The sequence below is a fragment of the Astatotilapia calliptera genome, chromosome 4 (genome assembly GCF_964374335.1).
Source record: "Astatotilapia calliptera chromosome 4, fAstCal68.1, whole genome shotgun sequence".
Taxonomy (NCBI): Eukaryota; Metazoa; Chordata; class Actinopteri; order Cichliformes; family Cichlidae; genus Astatotilapia; species Astatotilapia calliptera.
Genome location: NC_137425.1, coordinates 10244685 through 10267547, shown reverse-complemented (window position 1 = coordinate 10267547; position 22863 = coordinate 10244685). Strand labels below are relative to the sequence as shown.

Genomic DNA, 22863 nt, shown 5'->3' with positions numbered 1-22863 from the left:
ATGAATACATAATGGGATTGGATTTACATCATTATGAACCCGTTTCCACGGGTTGTGTGTGAGACATTAAATATTCAAAATATAAAATATAAATTTTAAATTGTTATTGATCCCATTACCCCGAGTCTTTAAGTGTATATTTATTTTCTTACTCTTCTTATATTTATTGTTTGTTTTCTTGCACTGCTGTAACTGGAGCCTCGTCGTCTCTCTATATACTTGACTGTATGTAGCGGAGATGACAATAAAGTTTACTTTGACTTCAGCAGCGAGCAGGCGCACCGAAGGCTCTCGCGCTCACTTTTCATGTATAGAATTTCGAAAAAACATCGGTGCAAATTATAAGTCTGTATCATAATGTCTGGTGTTTTCGTGTTTTGTTTTTATTTTGTTTTATTTTGCGAGTTATTAGATGCTGCTCCAGCCAGCCAGAGACTCCCCCGCCGCCCCGCCCTCTCCTCCCTGCGCCGCAAGCAGCAGGCGCACCTCGCAAACGGAGGGCGCCCGTACTCCCAGCAAATGGGCGATAGAAAACCGATCGGTGCCTATGCCATTACCAATATGCGCTGGCTGATGTCGGGGCAGCATGAGTACGAGCATTTTTTTTTTTTTTTTGCCGATGCCCGTGATGCCGCCCCCCACCACGATGCTGCCCGTATCAAAAACCGCTACTGCTTGTGGGGAAAGATGTATGGGGCTGGAATTGGCGCCTAGGCCCTGAGCAGGTGAGTTATGTTGGATGACGATTTAGCGACGCTTTATTGGTATCATCAAATTAATTATTCTTGTTTTTACATGCCTTGTTATTTACCGTATGATAACAGGATATTTCTTTTGTTTGTTTTCGTTTTGTTTTTATTAATCTGGCACAGAAAACAACTTAATGCAATCGAAATAAAAGAAAAAGTAAAATTGAGACTCTTTATTTCAGGCTTCTCATTGTGTATCAGTGGACTCAGAGACACTTCCAACTCTTTGGCAACCTGTCCACCAATGCTGCCATTATGTGAAACCACAAACTAGCCAAGCACGGAAGGACTGTGATGGTTGGTCTGGAAAATGCTGTGAAGAACAACATTAAGCAGACCTACGCCAAAACTGAGCGTTATGCACTCTGAGTAGCTCCGTGTTGATCCTGACAACTTCAGGGTATGTGATCTGAGACTTTTTCAACCAGTGATAATGATGAAGCATGCCATTATTATTGTTTCCCTTTCATTTTAGGTGCTTTCTGAAATTGTCGCTTTTTGTGTGGCCTCCAAGTTTGGACCTCAAGTCTTCGCCCCTGATGTCCAGATGACCTGGCAGACATTCCTCGCTGTGGTCGTCTCTGCCTTGGGCAAACAGTACCACTGAACTTGTGGAATTATAGTTCATATTCATAACCAAATAATTTACAGCAGTGTTTCCGTTTAGCGCTTCGAAGCTGATGCATGTGACAAATAAATTTCCAGTTAAATAAAATTCTCTTTGTGTGATCATTTTTAATTGCATTTTGTTTTTCTACTCAAGCCTTCCAAGAGCAGATTTTTACAAGGGATTGTGCACTTATACTGAAAATGTTTATGAGAGTAATAATAATAATAGTAATAATAATAATAGTAATAATAATAATAGAAATATTAATAAGGGTGGTGTCATTTCTTTTTAACTCAGCCAGTAAGTTGTAGTTAGAATTATCCATGTTGTATTATCTGAAATTAAAACCTCCTAAGCTCATTCTTAAAAAGGCGTCTATATTTTACTTCTTATCTTTGCAAAGGGTGACGCTGCCGGTTTCTATTTTGTCCGTTTCAAAATGAACACAACTGTATGTTCATTTCTGATTGAATTTTCTCTTTTCCTATGCTCCCACACCCCCTTCTGTCACTACAATATTATTATTTTAATTTCTTAACACACCCCTGCAATTATGTCAAAAGTGAATAGTGTAGGGATGCAGACAAAGAAGAAAGGACCAGCTTCCAGAGTTTATTATATTTATTAACGGAGCCCTGCCATTTTAAGAGGTTTTATTGACATTACTGTAGATGACAGGCTTCAGGGGCTCCGGAGTTGCCGGATTTTAGCGATATTTCTCGGACAGAGCGAGAGCCAAGTTCTGGAGGAACTTGTCAACGGAGAGGTGGACTTCGGGAGTGAAGTCTGCGGGGAAGAACATGCCCATGCACAAGATGAGGTTGTGAGCAAGGATCTGTGAGGCAAAAAACACATGCATATGTTAGGTCGAAAAGTCTATATTGCCTCTTGACTAATGGTAATCTCTGTCTACAACGTGATCATTGTTGCGTGGATGTTACTGGGTGAGCTCACCCTGAAGTTGGCAGGGTCCACTCTGAGCTTGAAAGCGTGGAGCTCGCTGAGGGCAGACAGACTTCCAGTAAGGTCGTCAATCTTTGACACAGCGTCTCCAATGGCCGCCATGATGGTGGCACCATGCTTTTTCACCTGCGCAGAGCTTGGACTCAGATCGGACCAGTGAGCAAAGTAGGTCTTGGTCTGGGGATAAGCAGTCAGCATCCTGTAAAATATATATTCAAATGATGGAAATATGAATAAGTACTTACTAATTAATTAAAACTATGAATGAATAAAGAATGAAAAGAAAGGGGCTCAATACAACCTCCCCAGTGCCTCTCCTCCAATCTCAGCTGTCTTCGGGGCCACTTTGGCCCAGAAGTTCTTCACCACGGTCTTGTCCTTTCCAGAGAGACTCATGTCTGCGTTTTCTTCAGTTGTCTTCTGAACTGAAAGTGTTGACTATTTGTCACTATCATTTTTATATAACACCAAAATGGACCACACCCAGTATCACATTTAAACCACACCTCTGCGATAAAGAAAAAAAAAATCCAGCACTTTCCGAGGTATTTCTTGAGATAAAAGTTAACGCCCCTCCTTGTTTTTAAGATATGACTTATTTTGTTGGGGAAGAAACTAATATATTCATCCCTTAAAGAAATTATTAAATAGCAAGAGGTTGTTGAAAAAGCAATGTGATATTTTATAAAATAATGTCCGAAGTGTAAAATATGAAACAAGTGGCAAATAATCTCTCGCTGCCAAACGCTCGTTTGGTCTCAAGAGAGAATTAGAGAATTAGATGACAACATAAGCACTCACAGAATGACACCACATAATCAAAAATTAAGATATTTTTTACCAAAATCTTGGTAAGTAATCATATCCGAGGCATGATGTGAGATATAAAAGGATGACTGGTTGTTGCGCTTCATGTGGGACTGCACAGCATCTTTATCCTTTGTATCCTATTTATTAGAGGTTGGAGAATTGTTCTCAAATAAAATAGGCTACATTTCTTTACTAGAGATGTGTGTTGCATATATATATATATATCAGAAACGGGTATTTACCCTACTTTCAGGCCAGCTTGTTGGGATCTGATCACTTACGAAAGATCAGAAATCACTTTCGAGGTTTAAATGTTTTTTACTGTACGTATAGGTTAAAAACAGTCTATAAAGACCTGTAGTCTATAATTCTTATACTTATTTCTATATTTGTTACATAAAAAAATATGTGTTTGCGTTTTTTTCCTTATAATCTGGTAAAGATTATCTTACTCATGGGCAACAACCCAAAAGCCTGACGGCTATAGTCCAATCAGATGCTTCCAGGACGAAGAGGTGTGGCACTATGTAATTAATAAAAAGCTCCCGAAGATCGGCGTTTGCGAAAAGGTTTCTGATCACAAGCTACGTGAAAACCTTTACGCTGTCAAAATGGTCGAGTGGACAGATGCTGAGCGCAAGGCCATCATAGGCCTGTGGGGAAAAATCGATGTGGGGGAAATCGGTCCCCAGGCCCTCAGCAGGTAACCTGCAGCTCATTGCAATTTAGAAACACATTTATGTATTGAGTGACTTTCTCTTCCTATAATCTTAAAACCGAACTGAAACCAATGCATCTACGCGTATGTTTGTCATTTTAGATTAAAATGCATATTTTTTTAAAAAATTATATGCATTAAAATTGTTATTTTTTCTGTCTCTTGTCTTATTCCAGGCTTCTGATTGTGTACCCCTGGGGTCAGAGATACTTCAAAGCCTTTGGAGACCTGTCCACCAATGCTGCCATTATGGGAAACCCCAAAGTGGCACAACACGGAAAGACCGTGATGGGTGGTCTGGAAAATGCTGTGAAGAACTTGGACAACATCAAGCAGACATACGCCAAACTGAGCGCTATGCACTCTGAGAAGCTCCACGTGGATCCCGATAACTTCAGGGTATGTCCCCACCAGCACCAAGAAACATTTATCACTATTAGATCAGGAGTAATTCTTCAATTATTTTGTCCAACTCTCTCACTTTAGGTGCTCGCTGAATGCATCAGCCTGTGTGTGGCCGCTAAGTTTGGTCCCAGCGTCTTCACCGCTGAGGTCCAGGAAGCCTGGCAGAAGTTTTTGTCCGTGGTCGTTTCTGCCCTGGGTAGACAGTACCACTAAATCTCTGGAGTGCCAGTTCATCAAAGATGTGCAACAGTCATAAAAGTGATTTTAAAATCATATCTCTTTAACTCTGTTGTCATATGCACTAATAAAAACAAAATAAAATAAAAAACTCAACTCAAACTCATTCTCTGTGCGATCATTTCAGGTGTTCCTATACCCGATAATTCAACACTAAGAATCCTTTTGTGTCAGTTTAATTTTGTCTTCAAAAACAACATTAATGACTTTTTTAATTAAGAAATATGCCCCGACTCATTCATTATTTACATTTCTTTGTCCTCATTACAACGTTTTTTTTAAAAAGATATTTAATATTATATAACGGATTGCCATCTCCTCTGATTCTCAACCAGTATTCATTCTACTATATCGATTGCGACTATGGATATAGTAGTGTTGATTTTTTTTATTTTTGTTTTTTTATTTTATTTTAGAATCTTTGGGTACCACTGAGTTTTCTGAAGTGTCAGTTCACATTTACAAACAAAAAGGTGTGCAGCAGTCTTCCGGTTTCTGACATGTTCCCGCTTTGAAACTATAGAAAAATGAAATGCAATAAACTGGCTGCAACCTGTTGTGGCGTGATCACCTGGAAAAGTGCCGGGGTGGTGAGAATAAGGTGTGTGCCCTTGTGAGTCAGCAAATTGTATATTTGTTGCGAGTTATTTACAGTAATTTATTCCTTATCTTTGCCAGCGGAGGACGGTTATTCTGGCTTCTTCAAAAATGTACAGTTTGATATAAAAGGGAGTGGTTTTCTAAAATTAATGATAACAGTGTGTCACATATTGTGAGGGCGCGGTTGAAAGTTTTGGAACTGATACACACCGGGTGCCCGGGTCTTTTAGTACTTTATGACAGAAGATCTTACAAAAATCTTCATGCATATCTCCTCATTATTTTTGAACAAACAAAGTTACCACTGTTAAAATGTGCTTTATTTCTGCAGGCGTCAGCCGGGGATTATAGTGTAGCTCTAAATGCATGCAAGTGAATAAACAGAGTTCCTATACTCACGTGATATTCAAAATGGAGAATAAAGAGAGTGCAATCCATCCAGCCATCCATCCATCCATCATCTTCATCTGGATCTAAAGTCAAAGCTCCCACAGTCGCCCAAATGCGTCATCTAGTGGATAAAATTTGACATTGACGAGCTTGTTTTATAGAGCTAAGATAAACTAAAATTAGAGCGGATTACAATTACTGTGCAAAACAGGGGAAAAGGTTATTTGTGTTTTGTTCTCAGACATATTCCGATCCATACAGAGATTTAAAAAGAATCTCCCCCAGTTTAAATCTCAACTCAAAACACATCTGTTCAAATCTGCATATTCACTGTGAACCCACTGTTTGTTAATTTTAGCTTGTGCTTTTGTTTTATTGTTCTTTTTTTTCCATTTTTTTATCCATTTTTCCATTATGTGTTTTATCTAATTGTAAAGTGTCCTTGGGTGCATGTCTTGAAAGGCGCTTTATAAAAATAAAAAAAAAGTTATTATTATTATTATTATTATTATTAAAAGAAAAGAAAAGAAAAGAAAAGAAAAGAAAAGAAAAGAAAAGAAAAGAAAAGAAAAGAAAAGAAAAATGGACAAGAAATGAAAATAGGTTTTAGAAACAATTTAGTTCCTGGATATCTCGTTTGGACTTTTACCATTTCATCGTCATCCTTTTCCTACTGGTCCACAGTCACCAGATCCCAATCCAACAGAGTAGCTTTGGGATGCAGTGGAAAGAGAGATTCACAACATAGATCACACACCTACTGTGTGATGTTGTCATGCAAATGCAAAAATCTTTGAGGAACGTTTCCAGCACCTTGTTGAATTTATGCCATGAAGAATTAATGCAGTTATGAAGGTAAAAGGAAGTCCAACTTAGTACTAGCAAGATGTACCTAATGAAGTGGCCAATGAGTGTTTATTGCAGTGCATATATTCAATTCATGTACATATGCATGGCAACATCTGTTTATTGCAACTATATCATGTCTCCCTGTCCTTAAATAATATTTGTTGACATCTACAAATATACTTTTTAGGAATCCCATGAATCCCGGCACTTTATGAGGTACTTTTTTATTAAAAAATAAAAAAAAGTATAATAGAATTTTTATTAAAATTAGCACATCTCACAAAAATGGTACAGAAGAGAAAGTTATGGCAATAGAAAACGAACTCATGAGTGTATAATTAAATAAGAATAAACAAATAAATACATGAATTATATCATTAAATAAAACAACTTTGACTTATTAGAGGAGTGATTGTCTTTCACAGTTGTTTGTGTATCTACAGAATACACAAACAGTTGTTTATGTGTATCTATTATTATATTATAATTTTCAAATTAAGATAAACAACAATTTCCAATCACCTTGAAGCATTAGTAACATGTCCCACATTGTCCCACACAAACGCTCTCTCTGAGCTATATTTGGTTTCTTGGGCTCTCGTTGTCCTGCATATGCATCCTCTAAATTATGTATTCCTGACAACTTTTTTTTCAAAAGATTCTCAAAGTGATTTTTCTGACTCAGAGAGTAATTTCTTGCTTTTCATGCTGATGAGATCTGCGGTAGTTAATTAGGAGTTCATTTAGGTTATTTGTAATGTGTTGACACAGCACTGGTTCATGTCTTAGATTGGGTCTTCATAGCTCAACGTTAAGTTAGTCTGAAGGACTAAAAATAAGTGAAAAGTCAGTCAACGTGCAAAGGAAAACTTCAAATTACCCTCATAAAGCCTGGGCATCTATTGCTCAAGACTAATTCAAAAATATTAATAACAACAATTCAAGAAAGTCTCGCTCCTTGGAAGAAAAGTCTATAGAAATCACGGTGAGTGACGCAGTAGATTATGTTATGTAGTAGCGGAAGAATATGATATCTGCCCTCCTTGTTTCAGCCGAACAGTTTTCACAGTGACACAAAACAATCCCAACAGTGGCGGATGGATGTGCGGTAGGGTATAATATCAAGGCTTTATAGTTAACTTTAGTCAGGCTATAATTTGTCTCTGGTCGGTGTCTTTGTATGGCAAACACCAGTGTTAAGCTTGAAGTGAAGCAAGATTACGCTCCCTGTCTGTTTGAAGCTAACTGAGGAGTTAGCTAGAATGCTAACATGATGCTCAACCCGTCAGACGGTCTACCAGATGACCGAAAGTCCTTGTACCCTCAGTCCCAAAGTAGTGCATACAAATGCGGCGACAAAACCAGCCCTATTAGCGTCATACTGGTTAGCTCTGGAAGCCGAGGGAACAAACTCCTTTTCCGATATCCCTACCAAAAGGTCGCTGAGTGTCCGTCATCTCTCTCAGGTAGGGGTAGCATTAGCATGAAGCAGAAACATAAACATTTACGCACACACAGATGTCGCTTCCACGTAATTACATATTTACAGGAGATAATAAAGCAGCAGTGTAATCCAGGGCAGACCAACAGCCCCTTTTGTTGTGATTGTCGACTTTGGAACTGCGGATTGTCTTTTTTTTTTTTTTTTTTTTTTTGAGGATCGGGTCTGCTTGTTCTTCCTTCTTGACGTTTCCCTCTTGGCCTCTCAGATTGTTGTTGGTGGATGTGCCACATAAATTTGATGTACTTTTGTTCATTCACAAGTTCCTCTTGTTGCTGGTGTTGCACCAAAAAGTCATTGCAGTTGTTTCTGTGTGTCTTTTATGCCTAATAACCTTTCTTATAATTGGAAATAGGCTGCAGTCAAAAAGATTTCCGAACAGGATTTTATATAAAATAAAGCATTTACTTGATTTGCCAGTATCTGTATGTCTCAGCGTTATTGCACCTACTGTGTTCTAGATCAGGACTGGCCCAGGTTTCTCTTAAAAATGCATTTTAATGACACTTTTTACCTGGATAATTCAGAGATATATAAAAGTTCTACCTTGTGATAGGACTGTTCTTTCTCGCTCAGAATGACGTCATATCATTCATGAGCGATATCTTTGAGACTGTAGGCCGTGAAGTTATTTACAGCAGTTTAAATACCAGCAATTGTGTTTTTGGCAAATACTGGCACAGTACTGATGCTGAGAGGCTTTTACTAGGAACAGGGACACGAACTAGGACAGTAAAAGCATGTGTCTCTCTAACACAATTTTATGATTAGTGAGTTGAAGTCAGATTCACAGTGGTTCTTATTTTTGTTATGAGTCTAATATGTATTTTTCATAATGACTAACTCTCACTGATATCTGTCCACAAGCAAAACAGCGGAATCCATATGTGCTGAACACATCTGGGGATGAGCTTGATGACCAGGATGGTGATTCAAGGTATTTCTACAATCTTCATTTTTTTTATGTATTATTCAACTTACTGTTTCATTCTGAGATCCAAATGAGCTTATTAAGCTCATTATGTTTTCCTCCATCATGCTTGTAATCTTTTTTCCCCCATCTAGACACACTTTTTGTTTTTCAGCAATATTATAGATGCTGACACACATTTTAAATCAGTGGTTCTCAAACTGTGGGAGAGTGGGGATTACCAGGAAAAACTATTAGGTTAAGCTATTAGGTTATTGAAAACGTTGAGCTGTTGAGAACCACTGATTTTAATTAATTGTGTGGATGACCTTTAATAAACTTTATTAAACTGATAAAATAATTGAGTAAAACAGTTCAGTATATGATATATTTTTAAAAAAAACCAAAAACGTTCACCTCACTTTGTACCTAATATTTGTCACAGCCCGAGGTGCTGTTTGGATAGACTCACTTTTCCCAGCTGCTAAGAGATACACTCACTGGCCACTTTATTAGGTACACCTTACTAGTAATGGATTGGTCCCATTTTCCATCTGTTTAAAGGTTTGATGTGATGTGCTTTTAACGACGCTCTTCTGCATGCCTTGAGTCTAAGCTCAAAATAGTTTGTCCATTCTCCTTTGTCTTCTGGCACCAACAAAACATTTTCACCCAGAAAAGCACCACTTACTTAACATTTTCTCGGTTTTAGACCATTCTGTGTAAATGCTAGAGTTGGTTATGCAATTTGACTTGACTCTGTGCATGCCTAAATGCAGTGAGTTGCTGCCATGTGATTGGCTGATTAGATATTTGCATTAACAAGCAGTTGAGCAAGTGTATGTAGTATAGTGGGCAGTGAGTGTATGTAACCCCCTAATGTGCATCTTAAGATAGGGCTGTTCGATATAACGATATATATCGGATGACAATATAAAAACGTCTATCGTTTCATTTTACGCTATCGTTTGTTTCATGGTGTCGCAAAATAAACTGTTTACGGCAATATTTTTTCATCGTTTTGATGGTTACTGTAGTGGCTATATAAATTTCTTAAAGTTCTCTCTTTCTCTTATATTTTATATAACCACACTACAACGGACAAGCGCCTGTTTTTATGCGTTGTGGTTAGCAACAACGACGGTAACAGCATCGTGTGTCCGCTTGTTTATGTTCCACATAAACCTTTCACAATAAAGCTCAAGATCCTGTTGAGACTTTTCAAAATAAACTGAATCACGTGAAAGAGCAGATCATTTACGGATGAGAATTTAAAAAGAGCCGCCAGGTGCTAAAAAATAAACCTTAGACTCAAACGTTAGAGCAGGCTTTTCCCCTCAGCACGCTGTGTGATAAATACTCACAAAGAAAACGGCGGCCTTTACAACTTATGTCTAAAAATGTATAGTTTCATGCATCGTTTAAAACACGCGACTCCAGGTACATGACACGCAGCTGGAAACACTTCCCGCAAGACGAGCTGCCCGAGATTCACAGAATTTACAGAAAATGTTACATTTTTGTGATTTATATCGTTATCAGGACGATATAATTCTTATATCGGGATATGAGATATTGGTCATATCGCACAGTCCTATCTTAAGATGAGTTTCTATTTTGTCTTTCATGCTAGTAGATTCCATCAAGGCAGTTACTGTGTAACCACACCAGCAGTCACGTTCTGAATTTAGCTGGGACTCTTCTTCATCTACTGAGTAAAACAAAAGAGTAAAACTGCTTTTCAGTGATGCCACATATGTGTCAATAGCTGTATAATGTTCATATAAGTCTGTAAAATACCCTATTCATAGAAGCTTTGTTTACGTCATTTTGTTATTATTAGCTTTATTAAAGCAAGCAGTGCCATTCAATTGCATAAGAGCAGCTTTCATTTGGTGTTCATGACGTGAAACATATCTTAGATATTGGGCAGGTAGTGTAGGAATTTTCCAGACTAATTTAGCAGAACAAAAATAAGAAAATTTTTGTTGAAAATCAGAATTATGATTTTTCTGATATATATTCTATTACTTCCCACCAGCAGCATTTAAAATTTTTTGAAGCACTACATTAACTGTATTAACCATAAAGATAATTCAGACTTATTTTATTGTACTGTCATATTTTATTACAAACTTAGTTACCTTGAAAACCTTTGAGGCGGGTATAGAAGCTCACTAACCAGCACTGCTGGTATTAGAACTTTAGCACACCAGTGTTTTCACATCACACTATCACATGTTTGTTCGGCTTGTTTTGATGTCCATTTTTATGCATTTAGCCCAACTGTGTGTTGCATTTTCCCTTTTGTTTGTTTTTTTTTTCTTCTTTTTTGTGGCCCAATCCCCATTTCAGAGAGCAATCTCCACTAACTGACGAACAGTTGGTAGCAGGGTAAGACGAAATCATTCTAAACCACCTTTCCTTCGCTTAGATCACCCCTGTCTTTTTATCCCCTTCTTTCCTATTTTGTGTCTTATATGGATCTCCAACCCTGATCTAAGTACACAATCCTTTTAAAATGTCGTACAAGAATGAATCAGTGCTTTGGTTTCTACAAAATATGAGTTTAAGGCTATCATTGAAGCTTTAGTCTGTATTGTTTATATTACCTTTAGCATGTAGAGTAAACTTTAAAGAACACAGTTCAAATTGTGGTGGTGGAGTAAGTCTGTGGTGTGTTTAATTTTTTATTTTATTTCCGAGAGTTAACACCTTAATTTGTGTCCTTTTGATCACAGCATGAGTTACTTAAGTCAAACCAGCATGAGTCTTTCACACTCTTCATTCATACAGCGATTGCACCTTTTCCGCAAAGAGGCCTTTTTCCTCTTTTCGCCTCTCTAGTAGGCAAACAAGTTTTGTTTTCCATTTATACACTTGTTGAATTTAATTACAGGCAGATGCATCTGATTAATGTAACCTCTCCGATAGACAGGAATGTGAAAAGTATAAGCAAACTGAGCTAATTTAAACTTTCTCACTCATCTCAGTTGTGTCTGTGATGTCCGCGCTCTCCCCACACTGCACATTTTCATATTGGGGTTTTTCCCTCTTTTAGGTTCTCTGACATCGTCCTCTCCACAATCCTGGCCACCAAATCTGATATGTGTGGAAAGAAGTTTGAACTGAAGATAGACAATGTTCGATTTGTGGGCCACCCCACCCTGCTTCAGCATCCTCCTATCATCCAGGTAGGATCATTTGTCGGCCGCTTTTGTCAGAGTCTTCGAATTTGGACAGTCTGTAATGTAATCGGCCTACAAATGTGGGCACAGAAGGATGGGTTCCTGAATTTGGACACAGCTACGATACCTGACACTGCTTCTTCTTCTTCGGGGTTTAACGGCAGCTGGCATCCTTGTACATGTGGGTGGCTGTAACTCAGGTGGCAGAGCAGGTCAGCTGCTAATCAGAAGGTCGGTGGTTTGATCCCAGGCTGCCTCCTGGCTGCATGCCAAATATCCTTGGGCAAGATACTAACCCCATGTTTGCCTACTGGTGGTGGTCAGAGGGCCCAGTGGCGCCAGTGTCTGGCAGCCTCGCCTCTGTCAGTGCGCCCCAGGGCAGCTGTGGCTACAATGTAGCTTCCCATCGCCAGTGTGTGAATGTGAGTGTGAGTGGGTGAATGACTGAATGTACTGTGAAGCGCTTTGGGGTCCTTAGGGACTAGAAAAGCGTTATACAAATGCAGGCCATTTACCATTTTACATGCAGTGCTGCCACCTTCTGTTTCAGTCCGTTATTACACTCTTAAATCCTACTACTTATTACTGCGTCTTTTGGGATCTTACAAAGCTTCAAACCACGCTTCCGCTATTAAATTAGTTGTCAACGATTTTGATAGTCGACATAATTGTGACTAGTCGACTAATCGTGGCAGCCCTAGTCTCTAAACATGTGGAGTGAGGCCTAAATGAAGGTCTGTAAGATAGAGTGAGAGTCTTGGCACAGTGTTCACTGATTTTAAAGAAATATAATAGGACTGACTAATCAGCTGTTGGGTCTCCAGCTCCTTTGTTTTGATTAATGACATCTGCTCACTTGTTCTGTCACATGTGGAGTGTTGCTCATTAATGTGGTCACGTGCTGCTGAAAGCTCCTACAATACAAATGCGTGCAACATGTATAAGCAAATATTTTGGTTCACTGTTGATAAACAATTCAATTCACGTGTTTTATTATTTATTTATGCAAACTCCTTTATTATGAAATCTGTGCCACATGTATTTTGTAAGTACTGGTTTTAGCCACGATCTCGTGACACGTGAAGTGAATTCTTTAGCTCAGAGTTGAACTAATTTTATGACAAGAGCTGTTCCATCCGGTTGTTCAGTGATGACGCGACGAATCCTACTTCCGGGTCTAAAGTAGTCTGCGTTTAATATGGCTTTTGTGTTGTTAACATGTTTAATGTTATGTATTTTCTTCTATTTGATCTCAAAAAGCTCCTAAAACTGTCAGTGATCACTGTTGACCTCCCTCGGCTTTTATTACCACTAATCATTTATTTAAGCTCAGTTTTTAAAACCTTAGGATGTAACTACATCCCAGCCCATGCAGCAGTATATGAATGACTAACCTCGTATTGTGGATGGATTATCTCAGTTGTTCTCCTGGCTGAAGTTTGGTCCTTTTACAGCATCCTGCCATGCAATTACATTTGTTCCTGACCACCGAGAACACTCACGTTAACTTTTATCGAGTGGAAAAAAAGTTAGCTTGTTTATATTATGCTAACATAGCTGTGTCGCTAGCGGTCACGTAGCACATCATTATATACCAGCTAGCCAAACTTCAGTAACCCTACAAACGTCACTGCTGTTTAGTTTTCTGTCTTCATTTATGCTGGAAGTGATAACAGAGCTGTACGTTTTAATTTGTTTCCAAAACCCCACAGTCAGGACATACTATATTGTATTTAGATAGATAGCGAGCTAACTCCCTGCTAACTTCTAACTCCGTTAAATGTCATAAATTCCGTTTTCATGGATGCCTGGATGTTAAACTCAATTGTTACACCTGGTAGAGCAGAACGCTGATCATTTTATTAAAGATGAAAGACTTTAGACAGTTTTTCAACTCTCAGTAATGCCATAGTGATCGTTTGATATGTGGACCTGCAGCGGAGTTTAGGTCCAGACACGGCTAGTGACGTCAGACTGAACAACCGGATACAGAGGTTCCTCTCTCTGAAACGGGTCGCCAAGCAACACCAAACTGGTCAAAAACAGGGGTTCATTTAAGAAGCCACTAAAGCAGTACCTGCAGAGCTTAACTCAAACATGAATGGCAAATTATTGTTGTTGTAATGTTTTACGTCTTTGTTTGTTGATTTTTAGCGAAATGCTGCGCTGTTTTGAAATTTGTTGTTGTATGTTGACTAATACATAAACAATAAACAATAGAAAGTGTCAACTATTATTATAATTATTATCATCATTATTATTATTATCATATTGTTGTGTATCGGTACTTAGCTTGAATAAAAGTGTTTTATATTCAATTGTGGCTTGTTTGAAATTTGGCTGAAGCTCCCTGCTGTCAGTCTTTTAGTCTAATGACTCACAGCATGTGTTGCTAAGATAATGGTGTATCACACAGGGTGGAGAAAATAGAGAAATATGAAAGTCACAAGGGTTGCACTTATTCTTTACAACAACACCTACTGTATCTGACTTAAAATTACCATGAAGCACTTTTGTTTACCTAAACTGAACATTTCAGTCCACAGTAAATTCATAAGATCATTGTACAAGGCTGGTGTGACATATCATGGAAGTTAGGCCTTAAGGTTAAGGCTTAGCTTCCATAGCATTTTGATTAGGTCTTAATTATTTAATTCATTTTACAAGTGAAAAGTGTGAGACCTCCTTTTATCAAATTAAATACTGTACTGCTCTTTTTGTTACAACATTTGATTTTGTTGCACTGGACATTGGAAAAGTTGTGGCAGGTTTTATTTGTCATAGTCTTCCAAAGAAAAAAATAAATCTAAAAAATGGCATCAGTTAGTAGTTTTGACCATAACAGCAAAATAACAAACTGTAAACTGACATTTTAATATAAAGGCTTGTCTAGATTTTGCATCTGGTGATAAGTTTGTCTTTTTTTCTTTGCAGGTTTCTAAAACAGATCCTTCACCCAAGAGAGAAATGCCAACAATGATCTTGTTTAATGTGGTATTTGCACTCAGGGTATGCACAAGATGTATTTTGATTTTAATTTTAAATGTTTAGGATTAGGATTCACCTTTATTGTCATTACACATGTGTAAATACAGGGTTATGAAGTACAATTTGCATCTAATTAGAAGTGCAAGAGTAGTAAGTGCAATAAGAGCAATTATATACAGATAAGTGGAGAGCAAATATACAGATGTACTACGGGCAAATGTACAGATATACTGATATATGTCAGATATAGGTCGGTACCTGACCTGCGAGGCCAAATGTTTGTAACTGTAAAACTCTTGATATTGGAAACTTTAAACTTAATAATAATTTACATTTAGTTAGCTTGGGTGGGACACATAGATTTTGTGGGGGTTTTTTTATCTGTGAATGGGAGTGGTATGGGTAGCTGATAATATTCCAGTATACTTTATCAGTGAGAGCATGGTAACTTAGAGGGAGGAAGGGGGGCTTAATCACGTTGACCAGTGCGCCCCTCCCCATGCTGAGTCATGGTTCCCAGTAAGAGCAAGCAAAAAGTACTTAGTCATGTTTTTAATATCTTCCTGGCAACAGTGGAAATTCTGTACAAAAACACAGCAGGCCCACATGGCAGTATGTAAACCAAACACTGCTACATTTTGTTTTCATGTATTTTGTATGTTTATTATTTATGTTTATAATTAACATTATTTGATATTCTTATTTCTCTAATAAAACCATATCAACTTGCATTGAATAGGGATGCACCAATTGTGAACTTCTGAGAAGATGATGATGGTTGAAGTTGATGGTGAAAATAACAATTTGCCCACTTGCCAGTGCTAATATCCATCCATCCATCTTCTTCCGCTTTATCCGGGGCCGGGTCGCAGGGGCAGCAGCCTAAGCAGAGAAGCCCAGACCTCCCTCTCCCCTAGCTTATCCGGGGGAACACCAAGGCGTTCCCAGGCCAGCCGAGAGATATAATCTCTCCAGCGTGTCCTGGGTCTGCCCCGGGACATGCCTGGAACACCTCACACAGGAGGCGCCCAGGAGGCATCATTGTCAGATGCCCAAACCACCTCACTGGCTCCTTTCGATGTGGAAGAGCAGCGGCTCTCCTCTGAGCCCTTCCCGGATGGCTGAACTTCTCACCCTATCTCTAAGAGAGAGGCCAGCCACCCTTCGGAGGAAGCTCATTTCCGCCGCTTGTATCCGCGATCTCGTTCTTTCGGTCACTGCCCACAGCTCGTGGCCATAGCTGAGGGTAGGGACGTAGATCGACCAGTAAATTGAGAGCTTCGCTTTTACACTCAGCTTTCCGGAGACTTCACCACGACGGACCAGTGCAGCGTCCGCAGCACCAATCCATCTGTCGAGTTCCGGCTCCCTTCTCCCATCACTCGCGAACAAGACCCCGAGATACTTGAACTCATCCCCGACCCAAGTGGGCAGTGCTAATAGAGATATTTTATTTGATTATTTTATTTCTGTAGTTATTTATCCACTTCTGCTTTGTTGGTAAAAAGACATTTCCATTATAAACAGTTTCTGAGTTTTTCAACTATTTAAAAGGCTCCACATATACATAGGTATTTTTGGCCTTTGTTTACACGTAAACAGCATTTTAGTTCACTGGACATGGAGCCTTTGAAAAAACCCCATATTTAAATGGAGAAGATTGATTTGTTTTGCATCATCAAAGGTGTGTGCCTTTATCTCATTTTTGACATCAGTGTCAAAAACACTGTTGTTGTTTGTAGACTTCTAATTGGTCAACATATCTATAAAGTTAGAGTTTTATTACTTTTGCTTTGGCAAAAGCACTTGACTCTGCTTTTTACATTTTCACCTGTCTACATGTGAAGCCTGAAACACCTTTTAACATCTGAAGTAGGGGAACAGTTACTGTAACAAAACACATAAGTTATAAACACTGACAATTGTAAATATCAAGTTATTTACCAGTACGTCAACAAGAGTCATATAGTCTGTAACAATGTTTGGCTAATACGCATTGATGCTACTGATCCATGTTCAGGAGGTGGAGGTACTAATTAGAAGGTTAGTGCTCCAGGCTGCATGCCAAAGTATCCTTGTGAAAGTTTTATCACGCACTTTGAGCACTCACGTAGAGTAGAAAAGCACTATGTAAGAACCAGTCACCAGTCCATTTACCTTAAAGTAAGATCTACTTTATATCCAATATGTTGGGAAATTCTTGTGTCAAAGCAGCAAAAAAAACATTAAACACAACTTATATACATGTAAAATATTACTATACGAATTAAAACACTGTATAACAAAACAGTATCGTAGTGTGAAAACTGTACAAAAGAAATTTTAAAAAAAATCAGAATGTAAAATAAAATATAGGAGCTCAAGAAGTAAAAGTTTATTACAATAAAAGTAAAATTTTAAATAAAATACAATAAAAAAAAAAGCTGCATAAAATTCCTCAATAAAGTAAAAATAGCTCAGTAAAACAAAAAAAAATTTGTGTTATATACATTTCTCCATCTTTGTTTTCATACCTAAGGTGGACTGATTATAAGAAACAATAATTCCATGTACAACAACCTCACATCTGCTCAAGTTTAATCAAAATGCAATTCGTAATTCTTAACATTATAAGATGTAGAAATTATTGCAGAGCCTTTGTATTGAATTGCGTAAATATGACAAGAAATAAACATCAAAGATGTGCTCAAAAACAACATTTATACTGAGCGTGTTAAGTCATATTCATTCATCTTTCAGCGGGTGCCATGCTAGGATCATTAACTGACGTTAGGTGTAAAATAAACGGGATGTTTAATAGTTAACAACTGACAGCCTGGACATGAATGTGAACTGATCCATGTTGTATGCAGCGCTTTGAGTACTCCGGGAGAGTAGAAAAGCACTATATAAGAATCAGTCCATTTACCATCCACACAAAAAAGCACTGGTGTTATAATCAAAGTGTAACAGATACATTTTTCTTTCTTTGCATAATTATGACATTTAAAAAGTGGCTGATTTTCATCTCTGGCCTGCAGGCAAATGCTGACCCATCCGTCATCAGCTGCATGCACAACCTGTCACGCCGCATTGCCATTGCTCTGCAGCACGAGGAGCGCCGCTGCCAGTATCTGACCCGCGAGGCCAAACTCATGCTGGCCGTCCAGGAGGAAATTACCACGACTGAAAGTGAGATACAAGCTCAGACTACACATCAAATTTGCAGCTTGGTCTTAGTCAGACTTACATCTTTGTTAACATAGAATATTGGTATTTTGCTTCTGGTATCAGCAGATGGAAGCCCCCAGTCCCCATTTAGACAAATTCTTCCAAAGTGTAAGCTAGCAAGAGACCTCAAGGAGGCGTATGACAGGTGTGTGACCACATGCATTTTACATTCATTTGTTTGGATTTGCTGTCTAAATTTGTGTAATATATGATTCTGCAATTGCTGATTGTGATGATGGTGCTTTTTCAGCCTTTGTACAACCGGTGTGGTGCGACTTCACATCAACGACTGGCTGGAGGTGAGCTTCTGTTTGCCGCACAAGATCCACAGGATTGGTGACACCTACATCCCCCCAGAGGCATTAGAGCGCAGCCTTAAGGCCATAAGGTATATTACAGATTTGTTTTTCTTTTTATGTGACGTTTTCTTACATCTCACAACATCTTATTTGATTAGCTGTAACTAGAAGTATCTTGTTTACAGTTAAAGACACGGGAAGGGTGGGGAAGGGGGATTAGCTGTTCTAGATGAAATAAAATCAGCAGATGTGGGCTGTGTTGCTACAAATGGCCAACTAAAAACACCTATAGACCTCATTTGTCAAAACATAAACACATGGGTGTAATAGCTTTTTTATGTCATATTTAAAATGATATTATTTATATTACACATTCATAACTTACTCTGTGGTTTCTGTGGATTCCTTCTGTTTTTTCACACATTGCATCTTTTCATGACAAAATAAGTTCATCCAGTTGCATTTGTGATATAATCAATTGTGTTCATAATGTCTAATAATCATAATAATATGAATAAATTGTTAAGGCCAGAAAACAATCATTTTGTGACAGCCAGCTTGGAATATTAAAGTACAAACTAATTTGCTAAAAATGGACTTATCACAACTTATAACTTCAGCAATCATTCAAATGCACACAGTTGTACTACGTTGGCTAGTCAGCTTAGGTCTATACATAACCATCAAATAACACAGCTTTGTCAAAATCCCTCTTTGATCCACAGGTCACCTTACCCTTCAGCCCTTTAGTCAGAATAGTCTAATTTCCCCTCAGTTTATGTCAAAGAAGTTTTGTGCCTTAATTAGCTGGATTGTATTTGGTAAGCAAATGTATGTGTTTAATATATAAAGCACTCAAACGATGCAGAATTTAGTGTGGTCTTTAGTGCCGCCTACTGGCATTTCAATGTAATAGCTGTAGTTTTGATCAGCTCTCTCATTAGTTGCTGCTGCCCTGTGCAGGTACTTGGTTGGACCCCTTTTATCCTTCAGAATTCTTCACGGCATAGTTTTAACAAGGTGCTGGAAACATTCTTCTGAGATTTGGGGCCATGTTGACATAATAACATCACAAACAGGTTGCTGCAGATTTGTCAGTTTGTAAATGCAATTGGGATTTCTGTCAAATTTTAATGAGTCTGTGTAAGCCTGTGTAGCCTCAGTTTCCTGTTCATATTTGACATGAGTGGCAGTGGGGTGGTCTACTGCTGTAGCCCATCTATTCCTAGGTTCAATGTGTTGTACATTCAGAGATGCTCTTTTGCACACCTTGGTTTTGACAAGTTATTTAAGTTACTGTTGCTTTCCTATCTGACCTGCATCTAAAAGGCATTTTCACCTTTTTCTCTGTAAACCTGAAAGATGTCTGTGTGGGAAAATCCCAGTAGATCAGCAGCTTCTGGCATCAACAACCGTTCCACATTCAAAGTCACTCAAATCATCTTTTTTCCCCATTCTGATGCTCAGTTTGACTGTCTTGACTATGTCTGCATACCTGAACACAATGAGTTGCTGCCATATGACTGGCTGATTGGATATTTAGTTAACAAACAGTTTAATATGTATACCTTTGTCTTTGTATGTAAAATAAACTAAATGTGTGTTTCTTTCAAACAGAGTCTGCTTGTATGTGGATGTATGTTCATTTAGAATCCGTATTGTGTGTCTGATCCTGCAGACCCTATCATGCCCTGTTGCTTCTGGAAAATGAGAAAACACTCCTCAGCCAGCTTCCCCTGGACTGCTCCCCTGCATTGATCCGCCTGATTAAAACCTGCTCAGCAGTGAAAAACCTGCAGCAGCTGGCTCAGGATGCTGACCTGGCCTTACTTCAGGTACAGGACAGTCACACTACCTGGATCAGATTTCCAGTTTAAAATGTCAGATGTGATTCTCATGAATTTATCAGATGAAATTAGTTTTTATAAGTCTAAAAGATGCATTAGTTGTGTTTAATACACAAAGATCTATAAATCATTGTGCAGTATGCATCACTGATAGAATAGAGGAAAGTTAAAATGTGAAAAAGTGTACTGTACATACATATATACTTTTAAAAAAGTATAACCTTCAGAAGTTGTTTAGTCAGGTGGTCTTACTGTCATCTAGTGGCAGATATATGTAATGCAAATCTGAGAAAATCCCCATGTGTAGCTCTTATTTGCTTATTTTGCTTTTATTTGGCATCCTAGAGATTAATTGACAAATATTTTCTCATTTAGATCTTTCAGATTGCTGCTCATTTGGTTTATTGGGGCAAGGCAATTATCATCTACCCACTGTGTGAGAATAATGTCTACATGCTGTCTCCGCATGCCAACATCTGCCTGTGAGTATCTGATGTGATATAAGCCAGCTGGGAAGAGGAAATGAAGCACACTAATGCTAAGCACTCATCCATGGCATTTCCTCATATAGAGAGGCTTCCTGATCTGACTTGCAACACTGTTTGGAATTAAATTTAAAAGATGTTCTGTGATGGAATAAGCTCTGTGTTGTTCTCTTCTCCCTGAATAGATATTCACCATTGGCTGAGCAGTTTGCCCGGCAGTTTCCTGGTCATGATCTGCCCTCTATGTTAGCCAAGTTCTCACTGCCTGTCTCACTGGCTGAGTTTAGAAATCCCCTGGAAGCTCCCACACAGGAGGTGGGGGTTATTGCATGATGTGGAATACATGTGTGAAGCATTTCAAAAGAGAAATACTTTTATTAAACCTGTGAAAATGTCCCAGTTTCTTTTCTTTTTTTTAAATTTGCATTATTTCAGGCATGTTTAATGAAATAATCTGATGTATATCTATGTCCTGAAGACAGAAATATATATGAAAACTGAACACAAACATAAGTTATAATACTTATAATCCTTGAGGTGGGCCATCATTCTTCGTCTTGTTCTGGCAGTGTAGGTCCTGATGAATTATTAATGGCAAAGGGACATCGTCTCTAGTGTATGCATCCTCCATTTTTCATGAGAACAGGATCAGACTCTTTCTTGTGGATCTATTTTAAAACATATTTGACCTGGTTACGTGAGCATTTTCCGATTCCCTTATTTCAGTTTATCCTAATGCAGTTTGCTGCTCTGCTGGTTAACCAGGCCCAGTTAATCCAGATGGTGGTTTGGATGCTGCAGCGCCGCCTCCTGATCCAGCTGCACACTTATGTGTGCTTGTTGGTACCACCCAGTGAGGATGAGCCTGGGCTGAGGGATGAAGACCCTCCGCTGGCTGCCCGAGTAGGAGGTCGCAGTCTCAGTACCCCTAGTGCGCTCAGTTTTGGCTCACCGAGTATGTCCTCCCGCCTCTACTCTTCTGCTCTTACGGCTCTAACTCTGTACTATAAAATCTGACATTCTTCTTGTTTTGTGTAGCCAGCAGTGATGACATGACCCTAACCAGTCCCAGTATGGAAAACTCCAGTGCAGAGCTGCTAACTGGTGGAGACTCCCCGCTCAACAAGAGGATGACTGAGACACTGCTCGCCAGCCTGTCAGAGCACGAGAGGCAGTTTATTCTTAACATCCCTGCTGCACAAAATCCAGAGGATCTGCGGATGTTTGCGAGGTGATTAAATCTGCCTTTAACTGACAACAGGACCATAGTGTGCTTGTTTTATTAAGTGTCCTTAAGGTTGCCATTGTTCTGTTTTATGTTCAAACATGAGAGCGGTGTACATGGATGACATGAACTAACTGATTGCCTGCCTTTGCCTCATATCTTAGAAATGAAATGTTTATGTCTCTCAATAGATAAAAAAGTATTTGTTCAGTGGTTTGAATAAATCTACTTGCATAGTATTGTAAAATTTAATTGGGCAGCATAGGCTAAAGAGTTAGTTTACCAGCAGTTAGGTGGAGATCAAAAGTGTCTGGAGAGCTTCTCAGCATTCCAGTGCTGCCACCTTCACAGCAATGAAGGCTCCCATCAGAGGTGCAAAAGTCCTGTCTCATGGATGATTGACACTGTTGATCAGTCAGTGAAACTCTTTCTCTTGTTAACTGCTTCCAGGCTACTGCACTATTTCCGAGGACATCACCACCTGGAAGAGATTATGTACAATGAGAACATGAGGCGCTCGCAGCTAAAGACGCTGTTTGACAAGTTCCGCAGTGTCCTTGTGGTTACCAACCATGAAGATCCCATTATTTCAATCTTTCAGTCACCGATGGACTAGCTGTGCAGACAGTGTTTCAGCAACTGGAAAATGTGTCAGTTTAGGAGAAGTTAATGGCCTGCTGGGCTCACAGCTAAGTGGTCAAAGACGTTTTAAAACAAAATGCCTTGACTGCAAGATGTTTTTTCTGTATGAGCCAAATGTTTGTTTACAGTAATAAATTATTTTGTATATATCAGACATGCCTTAAGGTTTTTTTTGTGAATATTGGAAGTGTGTGCAGTGTTTAGTGGAGGCTTCACTTCATCTTCCCGTGCCCCAGA

General features: G+C 38.8%; 3 protein-coding genes and 1 long non-coding RNA gene across 12 annotated transcripts; 3 read left to right on the top strand and 1 right to left on the bottom strand.

Annotated features, from left to right (window-relative positions):
• Positions 1-464: 464 nt before the first annotated feature.
• On the top strand, positions 465-1464 carry LOC113021522 (uncharacterized). Its single transcript, XR_013908487.1, has 3 exons — positions 465-725; positions 932-1149; positions 1225-1464. It is a non-coding gene; the product is annotated as an uncharacterized LOC113021522 (long non-coding RNA).
• A 498-nt stretch (positions 1465-1962) lies between these two features.
• Positions 1963-2786, bottom strand: LOC113020501 (hemoglobin subunit alpha-A). The gene is made up of 3 exons (XM_026164536.2): positions 2624-2786; positions 2314-2521; positions 1963-2194 (listed from the first exon to the last, which is right to left on the bottom strand). Exons 1-3 carry the CDS (start codon positions 2716-2718, stop codon positions 2066-2068), a joined length of 432 nt encoding a protein of 143 aa, XP_026020321.1. The 5' UTR covers positions 2719-2786; the 3' UTR covers positions 1963-2065.
• An 888-nt stretch (positions 2787-3674) lies between these two features.
• Positions 3675-4594, top strand: LOC113020500 (hemoglobin subunit beta-A). The gene is made up of 3 exons (XM_026164535.2): positions 3675-3835; positions 4027-4249; positions 4337-4594. The coding sequence occupies exons 1-3, from the start codon at positions 3744-3746 to the stop codon at positions 4466-4468; spliced, it is 447 nt and encodes a 148-aa protein (XP_026020320.1). The 5' UTR covers positions 3675-3743; the 3' UTR covers positions 4469-4594.
• Positions 4595-7389: 2795 nt separating this feature from the next.
• On the top strand, positions 7390-22778 carry nprl3 (NPR3-like, GATOR1 complex subunit). 9 transcript variants are annotated; one of them, XM_026164528.2, is made up of 14 exons: positions 7390-7797; positions 8700-8769; positions 11098-11136; positions 11804-11936; positions 14865-14939; positions 17939-18089; positions 18195-18273; positions 18379-18516; positions 20106-20262; positions 20650-20756; positions 20945-21074; positions 21525-21714; positions 21798-21990; positions 22435-22778. In XM_026164528.2, exons 1-14 carry the CDS (start codon positions 7602-7604, stop codon positions 22598-22600), a joined length of 1824 nt encoding a protein of 607 aa, XP_026020313.1. In that variant the 5' UTR covers positions 7390-7601; the 3' UTR covers positions 22601-22778. The 9 variants fall into 9 exon arrangements, with proteins under 9 accessions (XP_026020313.1, XP_080156332.1, XP_026020312.1 ...); XM_080300206.1 differs by having other exon boundaries at positions 21486-21714; XM_026164527.2 differs by having other exon boundaries at positions 18192-18273.
• Positions 22779-22863: the final 85 nt, after the last annotated feature.

Excerpts from the sequence above, each read along its gene's own strand:
- LOC113020500 (XM_026164535.2), top strand. The coding sequence starts at position 3,744 with ATGGTCGAGTGGACAGATGCTGAGCGCAAGGCCATCATAGGCCTGTGG. Across the intron at positions 3,836-4,026 it reads GGTCCCCAGGCCCTCAGCAG|GCTTCTGATTGTGTACCCCT; the intron begins GTAACCTGCAGC and ends GTCTTATTCCAG. Across the intron at positions 4,250-4,336 it reads TGGATCCCGATAACTTCAGG|GTGCTCGCTGAATGCATCAG; the intron begins GTATGTCCCCAC and ends CTCTCACTTTAG.
- nprl3 (XM_080300205.1), top strand. The coding sequence starts at position 7,602 with ATGATGCTCAACCCGTCAGACGGTCTACCAGATGACCGAAAGTCCTTG. Across the intron at positions 8,770-11,097 it reads GACCAGGATGGTGATTCAAG|AGAGCAATCTCCACTAACTG; the intron begins GTATTTCTACAA and ends TCCCCATTTCAG. Across the intron at positions 20,757-20,944 it reads CCGCATGCCAACATCTGCCT|ATATTCACCATTGGCTGAGC; the intron begins GTGAGTATCTGA and ends CTCCCTGAATAG.
- LOC113020501 (XM_026164536.2), bottom strand. The coding sequence starts at position 2,718 with ATGAGTCTCTCTGGAAAGGACAAGACCGTGGTGAAGAACTTCTGGGCC. Across the intron at positions 2,522-2,623 it reads GGAGGAGAGGCACTGGGGAG|GATGCTGACTGCTTATCCCC; the intron begins GTTGTATTGAGC and ends TATATTTTACAG. Across the intron at positions 2,195-2,313 it reads TGGACCCTGCCAACTTCAGG|ATCCTTGCTCACAACCTCAT; the intron begins GTGAGCTCACCC and ends TTTGCCTCACAG.